This window comes from Schistocerca serialis, chromosome 2, assembly GCF_023864345.2.
Source record: "Schistocerca serialis cubense isolate TAMUIC-IGC-003099 chromosome 2, iqSchSeri2.2, whole genome shotgun sequence".
Lineage (NCBI taxonomy): Eukaryota > Metazoa > Arthropoda > Insecta > Orthoptera > Acrididae > Schistocerca > Schistocerca serialis.
Window position 1 is genome coordinate 746,541,908 of NC_064639.1, and position 14,072 is coordinate 746,555,979.

Sequence of the window (14,072 nt, forward strand, 5' to 3'; positions counted from 1 at the left end):
GGAGCAGAATCCAATAAAAAACAAAATCGTTCCGTGCAACCTATGCTTTGTATGTATTAATGCTTCAATTGAAGCCTGTGTACTTGGCACACGTTCGTGAATATTAATTACGCGGTACGCGAATCAAGTTACACGGAAACTACACTGTAGTCCGGTAGGTCGGACCGTTAAAAATAATACTAGTACTAAATGAAGTATTTATTGAACAATATGCCCAAGTCAAGCTGTCATGCGCATGGTAAAATCTGTTTGCTAGATGGGTGATAACCTGGCAAGCTACACTAAAAGAGGAAAAGAAAGCTATGTACAAAAAAAATTACACACCTTTAAATAATTACAAAAAAAAGCAATATATGCCTAGTAATAGTATTAAAAGTGTGTAATGAGAAGGTAACACAATGGACTCAATGTAGATGAGAGTGATTATGCTAAGAACAGTTGTTATGCATTAAAAATGAACTGTGTGCATAAACAACCTAGGAAAGGACGGAATATTGTGTGTAGTAGGGACAGAAAATGACTGTTGTATCTGCACCAATATATACGTCGGTATAAGTTAAGTGTTGAGTGACTAACTGTCATAGTGCAGTGCTCAACGAACAGTAGTACACTGTGAGTAAAAACGGTAGTTAGTGATCCGTTCGGAGTCGATTCAAACAAACATCGCTCGACGGAGACATTTAGTATGTGTGTACCGAAATATTTTCGCGTGTTGAAAGACGCTCTGGCAGTGTATCAACCGTGAGAACAAGTGAAAGTGTGTAGTACAATGTGCGTGTGATGAACCCTGAATACCAGTGTCACAATGCCACAAGAAACCTGTTATCATGCCAAAACATCCTGTGCATACCAGCGAAGCGACGGCGTAATGAACAATAAACACTTTTAAACAAGTTGCATTTTCTTCCACAGCTAGTAATCTGTGCCCTTAGAGACAGTACACCGTTGTGGAATGTTTGTTTCATGCACTACGACGGGGAGCCATGCGGAGAAGCAGAGACGAGTGCCTTGCTCCAGCCGGCCGGTCGCGGTAAACCACGGCAACTCGCCGACATCGGCGAATGGTTCGGCACGGTTCGCGACTGCTTGCACCACGTCAGCACGACGTCGCTGTTACTGAGAGCCGGTCGTCGAACCCAGCGGCCGTCGGCACGCGGCGTGCCAAACGACGCGACTCAACAATTGCTTCGCGCCGCCCGCTTCGTACAACATTGTTGTCATTCAAATGAACTATCAAATATGTGGTTAATGCACTAATATGAAAACGGTATATTGGACACGAAATGACGTGACAAACATTGTGTTTTTCTTTAGTTACTCGATGCAGACTCAAAGTATTCATCGGTTCAGTGATGTATAGATATAATATGTTTTCGTCATGTTAATGAAGTAAACTTGCACGAATACTAGAACATTTTAAAACAATTGTCGTGAGTAAGTGCAGAGACGATTCATTATACCACTGTAAAACTGTTTAATGAGTGACTTTCATTGCAATACAGAACACTAATGTGAAAAAGGGTAGAAGGTATATTGGTAACAAAGAGACTAAAAGTTTAACACGCTGTCATAAATAGCCTTTGTTATCTGTGAACATTGGATAGAGTCTGAACCTTTTTGTGATCAAACTGGGTATTAAAACAAACCAGGCGAGATGACTATGGCTCCGGCGCAGTTTTCCCAGGTTTTCTGATCGCACGTAGCCCGAATGGGGGAGCCAGATAAATGTAATGACCCTGGGACTAGGTTTATGGTCACCTCGCAAAGTGTAAGATCAGTATAAAAAGTGTAATTAAACCTACAGTGTAAAAGAACTAAGAAGTTTAAAGTGAATGTTCCAACCAAGGTAACAGACAATAACCAAACAGACGTTAGTGGCAGCATATTGCCGAACATTCTTAACGTTAGTCAATTGCTGCCAGGGGGCATTGTAACGTCTAGTAAGAAACAAAAACAACATATTGTGTAGTAACGAGAAAATTATATGTATCATATTGTGTTATTGTATAAAATTATGTATTTTTTTTTATTATTTATTTTTGAGAATATCTGCGTCGGCGAGTAATGAAACCGCCACAGACGATAAATGTCGAACAAAGATTAAAATAAGTAACTAGTATATAATACGTGACAAACATCAATTTCTTTGTCTTCTTCATCTGGGAGTCGAGCGAGTAAGATATCCTGTGTCGTAGTAGCGAACGCTAGTGTAGCATTCTTTTGTCGAGACTAAGAGATGTACGCCATTACGTGTGAATTCATAAAGGTGTGTAACAATTGAAATATTTAAATGTTTTAATAGAGTTATGTAAATGAAAACTTGCATTATTAATTGTTAAAGCTTGCTTGCCTATTATCCCATCCAGTTGACACATTTTTCAGTTATATAAATATTATCAGTGGTGCTGCGCTGCGTGGCGAACGAAAGAGCCGCTGCCGCGGCGTATTCAAACGACTTCCAATATAGTCTATCATACCGCAAGGAAGCGGTAAAGTAACAGTAAAATAATATTATTTCTTTTAGCTTCCAGACTTGCAGAGCAGATCAGCAGATTTTATGATGTGTTGCAGGTTGACGCGGGCTGCTGATAGTATATAACTCACAGTACAAATAAGTTAATGTACCGTCAAAATCTAATAGGAATCTTGCTGTGCTCCGTTCTGGTCTGGCAAACTTTATAGTGAAAACGTATTTTTTAATAAGAGTCTCATGTTCTTGTGCTAGTCGTGGCATTGAATGGTGTTTTACCGAGAAACAAAATCCACTGCAAAATTTTGTTGTTGAACGATCATACGAACTGTAACATCAGTGTTCATAACCAAGTAATTTCAATTTTCAATAACTATAAAGTAGTGAAGATATGTTGATTTTTAGAATGAGTTACAGTCACGAAAAAACGTTACTTTAATTGTAGGCCAGATACAGAACAATAAGATCTCTATATATATATATATATATATATATATATATATATATATATATATATATATATATATATATTGCTTTGTTAAAAGGTAATGATGATAAAGAAATTCAAAGCACGGCATTACTAACAGATATTGCGCGGCTCTTTTCGTATATGCATTAATAAAAAACGCGAAAACGCGCAGTCTAATGCACTGCTTTCCAGGTGGGAAGGTGTGCCGGTCCCTGACATAAATCCCGCCAGCAGGTTAGTGTCGACATCCTGTGTGCTGGGCCAGTCCGTGGGTAGTTTTATGGTTTTTAAGGTGGTTTTCCATCTGTCTCGGCAAATATGGGCTGGTTCCCCTTATCCCACCTCAGTTACACTATGTCGGCGATTGCTGCCCAGACACTTTCTTCACTTATGCGTACACCATAATTACTCTACCACACTACCATTGGGGTTACACTCGTCTGGTGTGAGACATTCCTTGGGAGGGGGGGGGGGGGGTGTCCACTGGGGGCTGAACCGCACAATAACACTGTGTTCGTTGTGTGGCGGCAGTGGGGTGAGTGGACTGCTGTAGCCTGTAGTGGGGTTGTGTACCGGTGCAGGCTACAGTGGGGACAAAGCCTCTCTGTCGTTTCTGACTCCCCAGTTCCATACAATGCAATACAATTATCTTCTTGTACTACTGTAAATCATATCAGTAATCTCTGTCTGTAACCTGACTCTAACCTAAACAATGTTCCCTGTCATTCCAGTAATCACAGGGATTGTGCCTAGTGTGGTTGTCTCCCCCACCCCTCTACACTTTTGGCGATGTGCTATTTCCTTCATCCTCTTATTCAGATGCAGGCCATGATTAGTGTATCTTCATCTCCCAGTCTCAGCACCTGACACGAGACAGCTATGAGACTTTGTTTCAGACAAAAGTGATTCGCTCAGCTTTTTATTACACAGCTAACAGTCGTGTTAACTTAGGAATATACAAAAGCACAAAATCGAGACAATAACTTGAAAGAGCGTGGCGAAAGTGGATTAACTTCCGATGTTAGCAGACACGGATACCGTCAAAACTTTCTTCCAGAGAAACGTTGGTGTAATGTGGCAGCCCGTTCACGGCCTGTGTGAATGCTGCCAATTGAAATGCATTGTAGAATGTTTAGACGTGACGTGACACGATGGCCAGTGTAAACTGGCCTTAATTGTATTTGACGTTATTTCGTAATAGAAAGAAACAAAACAAATTGAATGAGGTAAATGAGAGATATGTAGGTCCTCATAAATGTTGTTTGATGTATGTTTCTTGACATTTTCCTGGCCATAAGAACATTCTGTTATCTTCCGGGCGTGTGACGGCTGGTAGCGATTGAGCCATCTTCGAGGTAAGTCGGTGAAAGAAGTGAAACTACATTACGCATTACTGAAGACAAGACACAAAAATCATTTTTCCGTACCTGTAGATTGTATTCGCCTTGAAGAGAAAACACAAAAATCGTTTCATCGTTTTTGTAATTGTCTTGGTCTAGTGTTTTACATCTTTGGATGTTGGTTGGTCGTGTACATCTTTGAATTTGTTTACAGTGTGATGGACATGTGGCATTGTTGTTGTTTTGATGTCAAGCATTTAGATCAGATAGACTTGTATGACACAAAGACTCCCTGTATTTATACAACTGCGTCGATTAGTAGCGTCAACCCTGAAGCGTAATACACTCGATGTGAAAACGATTATGGCTAGTACATGTGTAGAACCGAACACGGAAGCAAAACAAAATATTGTAACTATAGAAGAAGGGCAGGCAAAAGTTATTATTGAGTCAGCAAACAACGTATTTTATAATCCGGTTCAGCAGTTTAATAGGGATATAAGGTATCACATCGTAGTCTTTGTCGTGTAATATAACAATGTCGCCGTAAGTACTATTTTTAAATTTTTATTTTCAGTACTGCTGTTCTAACCTTACTTGCGAATGAAAGGTTGGAAAAGCAGGGTCCACAAGAAAGTAAGCCACAAGCGGGAATCAGATACGAGGTTGGTAATGTCTACTTGATTTGAAGGTGTAACTATTTGCATTCATCGAGTTACAAATCATTCAATGTTATTTGAGAAATATTCTTGGATATAGAGCCTGTTGAGCAATAATTAATGTACAGAACAGGTAATAGAAATTGCTATCGTATGTTGTTTATTTCAATATTTTTATTTTTGTCTTGTAGTTAGGTCAGTTCATCATTAATTCATGTTATTAACAGCAAGTACCATTAAATGTATGCTAGCAAGAGAGATTAAGTGAAGTTTTCATAAGTTGTCAGAGGTAGTTTGACTTATTAATTCAGCTGGTTTCGTCTATGGATAATGAAATAACTGTTCAGTTGTCAGTCATTCTGTAGTCTTGTGAATTTTATTTTTTCTAACGGAAATTAATGGCACTTTTGCAACTGTCAGTACTTTGTGTGTGAAAAGATCAAATGTTAATCATTATTCATTGCAGTACATTCATAAAAATGGTATTTGCTCAAGACTAATGTTTTGGATTAAATTTGCTTTTAGTAAGCAAAGATTTTGTCTTTTAGACTAAATTACTTTAGATTTAGTTTTTGCCCATAGACCCAAAAAATAATATCATCCTCTTGAGAATGGAAGATCCATTAACTAACCCTTATCGAAGATGAATGCAAAAACTTTCCAGTACACATCAAAAACTTTCAGCCCTGTGTTAATTAAAAAATTTGTAACTGAAAATATTTTTGTAATTACTTTCAACAAAAAGACACAAATGATTGTTAGGATACAGATCAGGATATCTGTTTGCTGACAACCATACCAGCATCATTTCTGTTGTGTATTGGAAAGTTTCTATACTTGTTATGCATGTGGTTTTGTTGATGGATTAAATTGTGGGTCGACAAAACCTTAAATGAGCAGAAGTGAACTCAGTAACACAAAACACTGAGTTTTGTATAGATTCCTGTTATGAGGCATCATGCTCTCAAATCAAGCCCTGTAGTATCAGAGAAATTTCATTTATAAAATTGGTATCCAAAACTGAAATAAAATCTTTTTATCAGGTGTCAGTTGACATTCTCATGAATGGATGAAAGGAAAAGTGTTGAAACTTGTAACTAGAGATTCCTTCATATTTTTTGTAGGAAAAGATGTTCAGAAACAAAGGTGGGATGTGTTAGGGGGCCTTAAATCGTATAAATGATGGTGAGATTATTATAGATAGTGTAGAAGCACATATTGTACAAGGCAGTTGGCATTGTCATGTCTTTGAATTTATTTTATCTCAATATCAAGGTCACGACTTCTTAAAGCAGGTAGTAACATATTCTTAACTTATATAAGAAATAAAAAGCAGTCTAATAAAATGATAAAATATGAATGTCTGTTGTGAGAATAATGATAATTCACTAGTAGGCTCTAGTAAGAATTAAACATGCAGCATTAACAGGTTATTTGATTTCATATAATATTTTAATGGACAAGAAAAGGCAAAGTTATTGGTCATGACCTGTGAGCAGGAATCAGTCACACATTCCATAGACCTTGATGTGTTCATAAAGTGAGCAAAAAATTATGAATAGTGAGCAGTAGGTGTAAAACAAAGCATAGGGCCAGAGATAGAAATATTCTCAGTGAAACACTTGGAAGGTCAATAGTGGAGCCTTCAGTTATTTCCATAGCAGAATCTTATCAAAATGTGTCTCATAGAACCCAGAGAAATGGTCATATGCAAAGGTTGTTGCTGGGACCAAAGTTAGTGTACAGACATTCATAGACGACACAGGAACTGGGATTCAGGGTAGCAAAGCAGAAGCTGAAGTACTTTATACCATTTCCAAATGATTCTTTACAAAGGGAAATAAGGGACTTCAGCCCCAGTTTCATTCACACATTTCTACAAGGGTGAGTGACGTAGCTGTTACAGTCAGTAGGGTTGAGAAACAGCTGAAACTGAATAAGTCTTCAAGGCCTAATGGAAATTCTTTCCAGATTCTGTACAGAAATTATGATTTAACTATAATACACCATACATCGGTGAAACATGTATTTGTGCCCAGTAGTTGGAAGAAAGCTCAGATCTCACATGAACAATAGCAGAAGTGATGGGCGAAACTAGCATCCAGCATCATTGACATCCATCTGTTGTGTAATCTCAGAACATGTTTTGAGCTCAAACATAATTATTCTAGATAAACTAAAGTATTGTGGTATGAATGGGACAGTGCACAAATGGTTTAATTCATACTTAACTGGAAGAATGCAGAAGGTTGAAGTTAACAGTACAGATAGTCTACAAAAACCAGCAGAATCTAACTGTGGAAGTATCAAGAATGGTGTGCCACAGGGTTCAGTCTTGGGCCCCTTATTGTTCTTAATATATATTAACGACTTGCCACTCTAAATTTATGAAGATGCAAAGTTAGTTCTTTTGGCTGATATACAAGTATAGTAATCACACCCAGGAAGCAAGAATCAGCTGAGGAAATTTCAAATAATGTCTTTCAGAAAATTATTAAGTGGTTCCCTGCAAATGGACTCTCACTAAATTTTGAGAAAACACAGTTTATACAATTCTGTACAGTAACTGGCATAATACCATTGATAAATACGGACTATGAATGGAAGTCTGTTGCTAAGGTAGAATACTCAAAATTTCTGGTTGTGTGCATTGATGAGAAATTGAATTGGAAGAATCACATTGATGATCTGCTGAAACGGTTAGGTTCAGCTGCTTATGCTATTAGGGTTATTGCAAATTTTGGTGATAAACACATAAGTAAAATAGCCCACTATGCCTATTTTCATTCACTGCTTTCATATGGCATCATATTTTGGGACAATTCATCATTAAGAGAGAAAATATTCATTGCACAAATGTGTGTAATCAGAATAATGGCTGGAGCCCACCCAAGATCACCCTCCAGACATTTATTTAAGGAACTCGGGATATTCACAGTACCTTCACTATTTTTTATTTATATATATATAATTTATATATATAAATTTCATAAGTGTGTGTGTATATATATATATATTCACTTATGAAATTTGTCATTAACAACACATCCCAATTCAAAAATAACAGTGAAGTGCATAGCTACAACACTAGAATAAAGGATGATATCCACTATTCTGGATTAATCCCACTCTGGCACAGAAAGGGGTGAATTATGCTGCCACAAAAATCTTTGGTCATTTGCCAAATGGTATTAAAAGTCTGACAGATAGCCAACCAACATTTAAAAGCAAATTAAAAGAATTTCTGAATGACAACTCCTCCTACTCAATAGATGAATTCTTAGATATGAAGTAGTAACTGTAAAAAAAAAAAAATTATTATTAATTAATGATTGTGTGTAAAGAAAACTTATGTTAAAGTGACACGAAATGTTGTATTCATGATCTATGGAACAAGGATTAATGTATGTATGAGGTATTGTGATCTTAGTGATCTCCAAGTCAAGTGGCATGGCTTTCGAAAACACAGGTCACACAAAATCCGATTTGCACTTTTTTCACATGTCTTCCGAAAGCCATTGATCAAGGCAATATGTGTGTGTTGGGGGGGGGAGGGGGAGTGGTCAGCATGTTATCTTGGATGGAGTTATCCACAGATTTAGAAATAGCTTCAGACTTCCCTCAGGGAATTGTTTTTAACCCTTGTTGTTTGTACTGGACATTAATGTCATGGTAGACATTGATAGTTATCTCTCACATTTGGCAGGATATGCTGTTATCCATAATGAAGTTCTACCTGAAAAATGCTGCACAAATAATCAAGCCCATCTTGATAAGATTTAAAAATGGCATAAAGATTGGAAAATTGCTTTAAATGTTCAGGGAAATGTGAAATTCTACACTTCGAAAAGTGCAAAAAGCTTAGCATGTTCGACTACAATATGTGGGAGTGTCAGTTAAAGTCAGTCAACTCATACAAATATGCCAATGTAATGATTTGTGGGGTATGGTCACATATCCTGAATTGTAGATAAAGTGGGTGTTAGACTTTGCTTCATTGAAAGGACACTGGAAAAATACCATCAGGTTAAAAAAGTAGATTGCTTGTAAAACACTTATTACATCTACATCCATGTGACTGCTCTGAAATTAACACTTAAGTGCCTGGTAGAGGACCTACACTTATACTCAGCAAACCACAGTGAGGCGCATGGCAGAGGGTAAGTCACAATGTACCAGTTATTTGGGTTTGTTCCCATTCCATTCACATATGGAGCATGGGAAGAATTATTGTTTGAATCCCTCCATGCATGCAGTAATTATTCTAATCTTATCCCCACAATCCTAATGTGGGTGATACATAGGGGATTGTAGTATACTGCTGGAGTCATCATTTAAAGCCAGTTTTTGAAACTTGGTTAATAGAATTTTTTCAGGATACTTTATGTCTATCTCCAGGAGTCTGCTAGTTGTGATTTTTTCAGTATCTCTGTGACACTATAAATTGAAATCTACCTCTTCCACCTTGTTTACCCACAACTGAGCCTGTATGATCATTCCATCTTGTATCCCTACAAAGTGTTACGCCCAGGTATTTGTGTGAATTGACAGTTCCAACTATAACCCATTGATATTACGGTCACAGGATATAAAATTGTTTTTTTTTTTTTTAAGTGCACAGTTTTATATTTCTGAACATTTAAACCATGTTGCTAATCTTGCCACCACTTTGAAATCTTATCAAGATCTGACTTAATATTTATGGAGCTTCTTTCAGGCAGTACTTCATCATAGATAACTGCATCATCTGCAAAAAGTCTGAGTTTACTATTAATACTGTCTGTAAGCTCATGAAAGGCCATTAACATGCAACATGAATGGCATGGGTCCCAACACACTGAGTCACAGCTAAAGTTAGCTCTATATCTGACAGTGACTCTCCATCCAAGTTAACATACTGTGTCCTCCCTACCAAAAAGTCCTCAATCCAGTCACAAATTTCATTTGATACCCCATATGATTGTACTTTTGACAGTAAGTATAGGTGTTAAGTCAAACGCTTTTTGGAAATCAAGAAACACTGCAGCTACCTGATTGCCTTGATCCAACACTTTCTGTGTGTCCTGTTAGAAAAGTGTGTGTTGTGTTTAATATGATTGATGTTTTCGGTATCCATGCTGGTTGGCTTTGAGGATGTCATTCTTTTCAAGATGCCTCATTATCTTTGAGCTCAGAATATAGTCTAAGATACTACGACAAATTGATGTCAAGGATATTGGACAGTAGTTTTGTGGGTTACTTCTACCACCCCTCTTGCATTTGGATTTGACCTGTGCTTTTTCCAAGAACTGGGCACTATTTTCTGTTCAGGGGATCTACGAAAGATTATAGTTAAAAGAGGAGCTAACTCAGTTGCAAATTCAGTATAGAATCTGATACAGGTTCCATTGGCCCCTGGAGCTTTGTTCAGTTTTAAAGATTTCAGCTATTACTCAATGCCACTGACACTAATACTTACTTCATTCATCTTTTCAATTGCGTGAGGATTAAATTGGGCAATTCATCTGGATTTTTCTTTGTAAAGGAACATTTGAAAATAAAGTTAAGCATTTCAGCTTTGCTTTGCTACCCTCAGTTTCAGTTCCTGTCTCATTCGCTAGAGAATGGACACTCAACTTTGGTGCCAGTAACAGCCTTTACATATGACCATAATTTCTTTGGGTTCTGTGGAAGCTCACTTGGCAATATTCTGCTACAGTCGTCATTGAAGGCATCACGCATTGGTCTCTTGACAGCCAAAACCGTTTCATTCAGCATCTCTCCATCTATAGCCATATGCCTTGTGTTACACATCTTGTGCAGTAATCTCTGTTTATTTAGAAGCTTCTCTACAGTGACTGAATACTAAGTTCCTCATTGAGATATGACACTACTAATTGTTTCTGTAGTTTGCTGAACATATATATGTATATCTTGCTGCTTTTTGAGTTGCCCTTTAGACTTAGGTAATCATTGTTGCCACAACCATGTCACCGTCACTGATACCAGTTTCGAAATGGACTTCCTTAAAGAGGTCATGTCTATTTGTTGCCATTGGATCCAAAATGTTTTCATCATGAGTGGGGTACCTAACTAACTGTTCTAGATAATTTTCAGAGAGGCCATTTAGTAATGTTTCACAGGATATCTTATCACATCCACAACTGACGAAACTAATTTTTCCAATTCATTACTGGATAGTTAAAGTTTCCACCAATGTTTACAGTATGATTGGGGAACTTACATACATGTGACCTGCGGTTTTCTCTAAGGTTTTCGGTTATATTGGGAGATGAGTCTGGTGAGTGATGAAATTATCACTTTATGCCCACCCCTGATGCTGAGACTTGCCCAAATAATTTTACATGCAGCTCCAGTTTCTATCTTTGTATAGGCCTATATGAGTTTCTTATCTACTGCGACAAATCTACCGTCACCATTTCCCATTTGCCCATCCTTTCAATATACAGTCCTGTTTTCCCCAAAAATCTCACTGCTATCAGTTTCAGCTTTCAACCAGCTTTCAATACCTAGTTTTATGTGAGCTTCACTGCTTTTCAGGAGTGCTTCAAACTCTGGCACTTTGCTGTGATGCTTCTGCAGTTAATTGTTAGGATTTTAATGCTCTCATCTGTTCAAGGCATTTCTTTCAGTCCTACTCTTATTCCTCTCAGTTTCCTATCGCTATCTTTAGGTTGATTGGATGAAGAGTCACCTAATCTAAAAAAAACTCGTGTATCAATCCCAAACACAGTCAGCTACAGGAGTTATAGCCTATGATGTGTAGTGCACACCTGACCTATTTAGGGGGCTCTACAGTTCTCAACCCTGTGGCACAAGTCTGGGAAATTACAGCCTAGCTTGTCACAGAACCTCCGAAGTCCTTCCACTCGACTCAGAACCTGTGATTAGTTCTGGGGACAATGTTGCAGATTGTGAACTTCATTGAAACCGATGCTCAAGGCTGGTGTTCTCAACCCTTTTTGCCAATCGCAGGAATGACCCAAGTACGACCTCGGTGCTCAGACGACTGGCATCATTTGTTCCAACAAACACCACAGTTTACAGTTGATTGCACCCTGTTTTCTTAATGGCTGCTGCAATAGCTTCCTCAATGAATGAGGCCTCTAGGCATACACACTGAGCGCACCTGGTGTCCTTTTCTGCCTCTTGCTGCCATTTTCCTAAGGGGTACAGTCATTCGCATCTTTGAACTGCTTACTATTAATAGGCCCATACCCTTTTGCATGTGCCTCCTGTTGACACCAGACATAACAGGTTTCCCCAGAACACGTGAAGTGAGTTCCACTTGCACAGTTTCAGTGAAAGACAGCACCTCAAATTTGTTAGTTAAGGGGATTGGAACAACACCCTCAGTCCTCCCTGGTTCCTTTCCACCCTGTACAGGATGCCTCGATTTACCATTAACGTGTCAAGTGGCTGAGTACTAACAGATCGTGTACTTTCTGCAGAGGAGGCAGGATCCACAGTAGAGGATAGTATTTGAGATGCCTCTGGTACTGATATCACAGGTAAACAACTCTCAGGCGCTCTTCCAACACACTGAATCTGCATCAGCTGCCAATCATTTGACAGTAGTCACGGCGATTTTCAGCTGCTTACAAATGTCAGCCAACTCATCTCATGTTCAACAACATCGTTCACGGTGGGGCTTTGTTTTGGCTGGTGCAATGCATTACAAGGCAGTGAAAAATAACTTTGTAAGTTAAGCCTGCTGATTATCTTTTAATCTGTTAAGCTAAAAGGTTACTGGTTCCCTATGAGAACTGAAGCAAATACACAAAATAAGATTTTTATTAAGGCAACACAAAAACCTTTGGTAAAAATTGCTAGTTTCCTAAAACATTTTGAAGTTAATTATATTTGTTAGAAAACCTGAAATCAGATTTAATTCACGATAAATGTAGATAATATATAGGGCTACTTCTCCTTAAGGAAAAAGTAGATGTAACCCAATAAATTAGTTAGAATATCAGTTTATCAAACCACCTTCAGACTATTGCTGTACCATTCCACTCTCAAACAGTACAAGGGACAAATGGACACTTAAATCTTTCCTTAGAAGCTCTGATTTCTGTAATTTTATTACGAAGATCATTTTTCCCTACATAGATTGGGATCTGTAAAATATTTTCACATTCAGAGGAGAAAGTTTGTGATTGAAATTTTGTGAAAAGATCTCACCGCAATCTAAAATGCCTTTCTTTTTATGACAGACACCCCCTCTTCCTTGCCATATCCATGACATCTATCCCCTTTTCATTATAATACAAAATGAACTGCCCTTCAATGCCCTCTGTCAAACCTATCTGGTAAGTATCCCATACTGCACGGCAGTACTCTAGCAGAAGATGGAAAAGTTTAGTGTAGGCAGACTCCTTAGTAGACCAGTTGCATCTTCTAAGTGTTCTGCCAAAAAACACAGTCTTGTTTTGATTTTCCCATCACATTATCTATGTAATCATTCCAATGTAAGTTGTTTGTAATTGTAATTTTTAGTTTTTAGTTGAACTGGTAGCCTTGGTAGATTTTTGTGATTTGTTGTGCAACCAAAATGTACAGATTTCGTTCAGCAGTCTTGTGGATAGCTGCAGACTTTTCCTTATTCCACTTTCTGCACCACAGAGACACTGTGACACCCATCATAGAATATTGCTCAGCTGTGAGAGATCAATGCAAAAATTGTTCTAACTTATTGAATGGGTACATACAAGGATTACATGAATGGGGGACTTGTTCGTTTGACTCGTGCATGTATTCACAAACAATGGTAGATGCAGAACCACAAATGCTTTATGACATTTATGGAATTTTCCTTCGGTAAGGGCAGGATGTGACTACTGTTTTAAATAGGAAGCACTTTTATAATGGTCTGTGAAATTATATGTATTTGGTTACCAGTCAGCTTTTGATTTTTTAGGTCATTGTGAGATAACAACTGAACTTTACGGGCACACTTCTGTGTTCCTCAGAAATGTTTACATTTAGCAAAAAGTGAAAGATGAGGTTTCTTGTAACAGAAAATCACCTGTATGATGTAGATTTTGATGTAGTATATTCTTTTAAGGAAAGCAGAAAGATGACCCTATTGGAAATTATTCCTTATAAAATCCTCTGATAAATAAATACTGTGA

General features: G+C 37.8%; 1 protein-coding gene across 1 annotated transcript in view; it reads left to right on the top strand.

Annotated features, from left to right (window-relative positions):
* Positions 1-4,470: 4,470 nt before the first annotated feature.
* LOC126455692 (probable tRNA (guanine(26)-N(2))-dimethyltransferase) overlaps positions 4,471-14,072 on the top strand; it is a 56,802-nt gene continuing 47,200 nt past the window's right edge. Inside the window, exons 1-2 of the mRNA XM_050091458.1 lie at positions 4,471-4,782; positions 4,857-4,944. Coding sequence (XP_049947415.1) covers positions 4,556-4,782; positions 4,857-4,944 — 315 coding nt within the window. The 5' untranslated portion in view covers positions 4,471-4,555. The remainder of the gene's footprint in view (positions 4,783-4,856; positions 4,945-14,072) is intronic.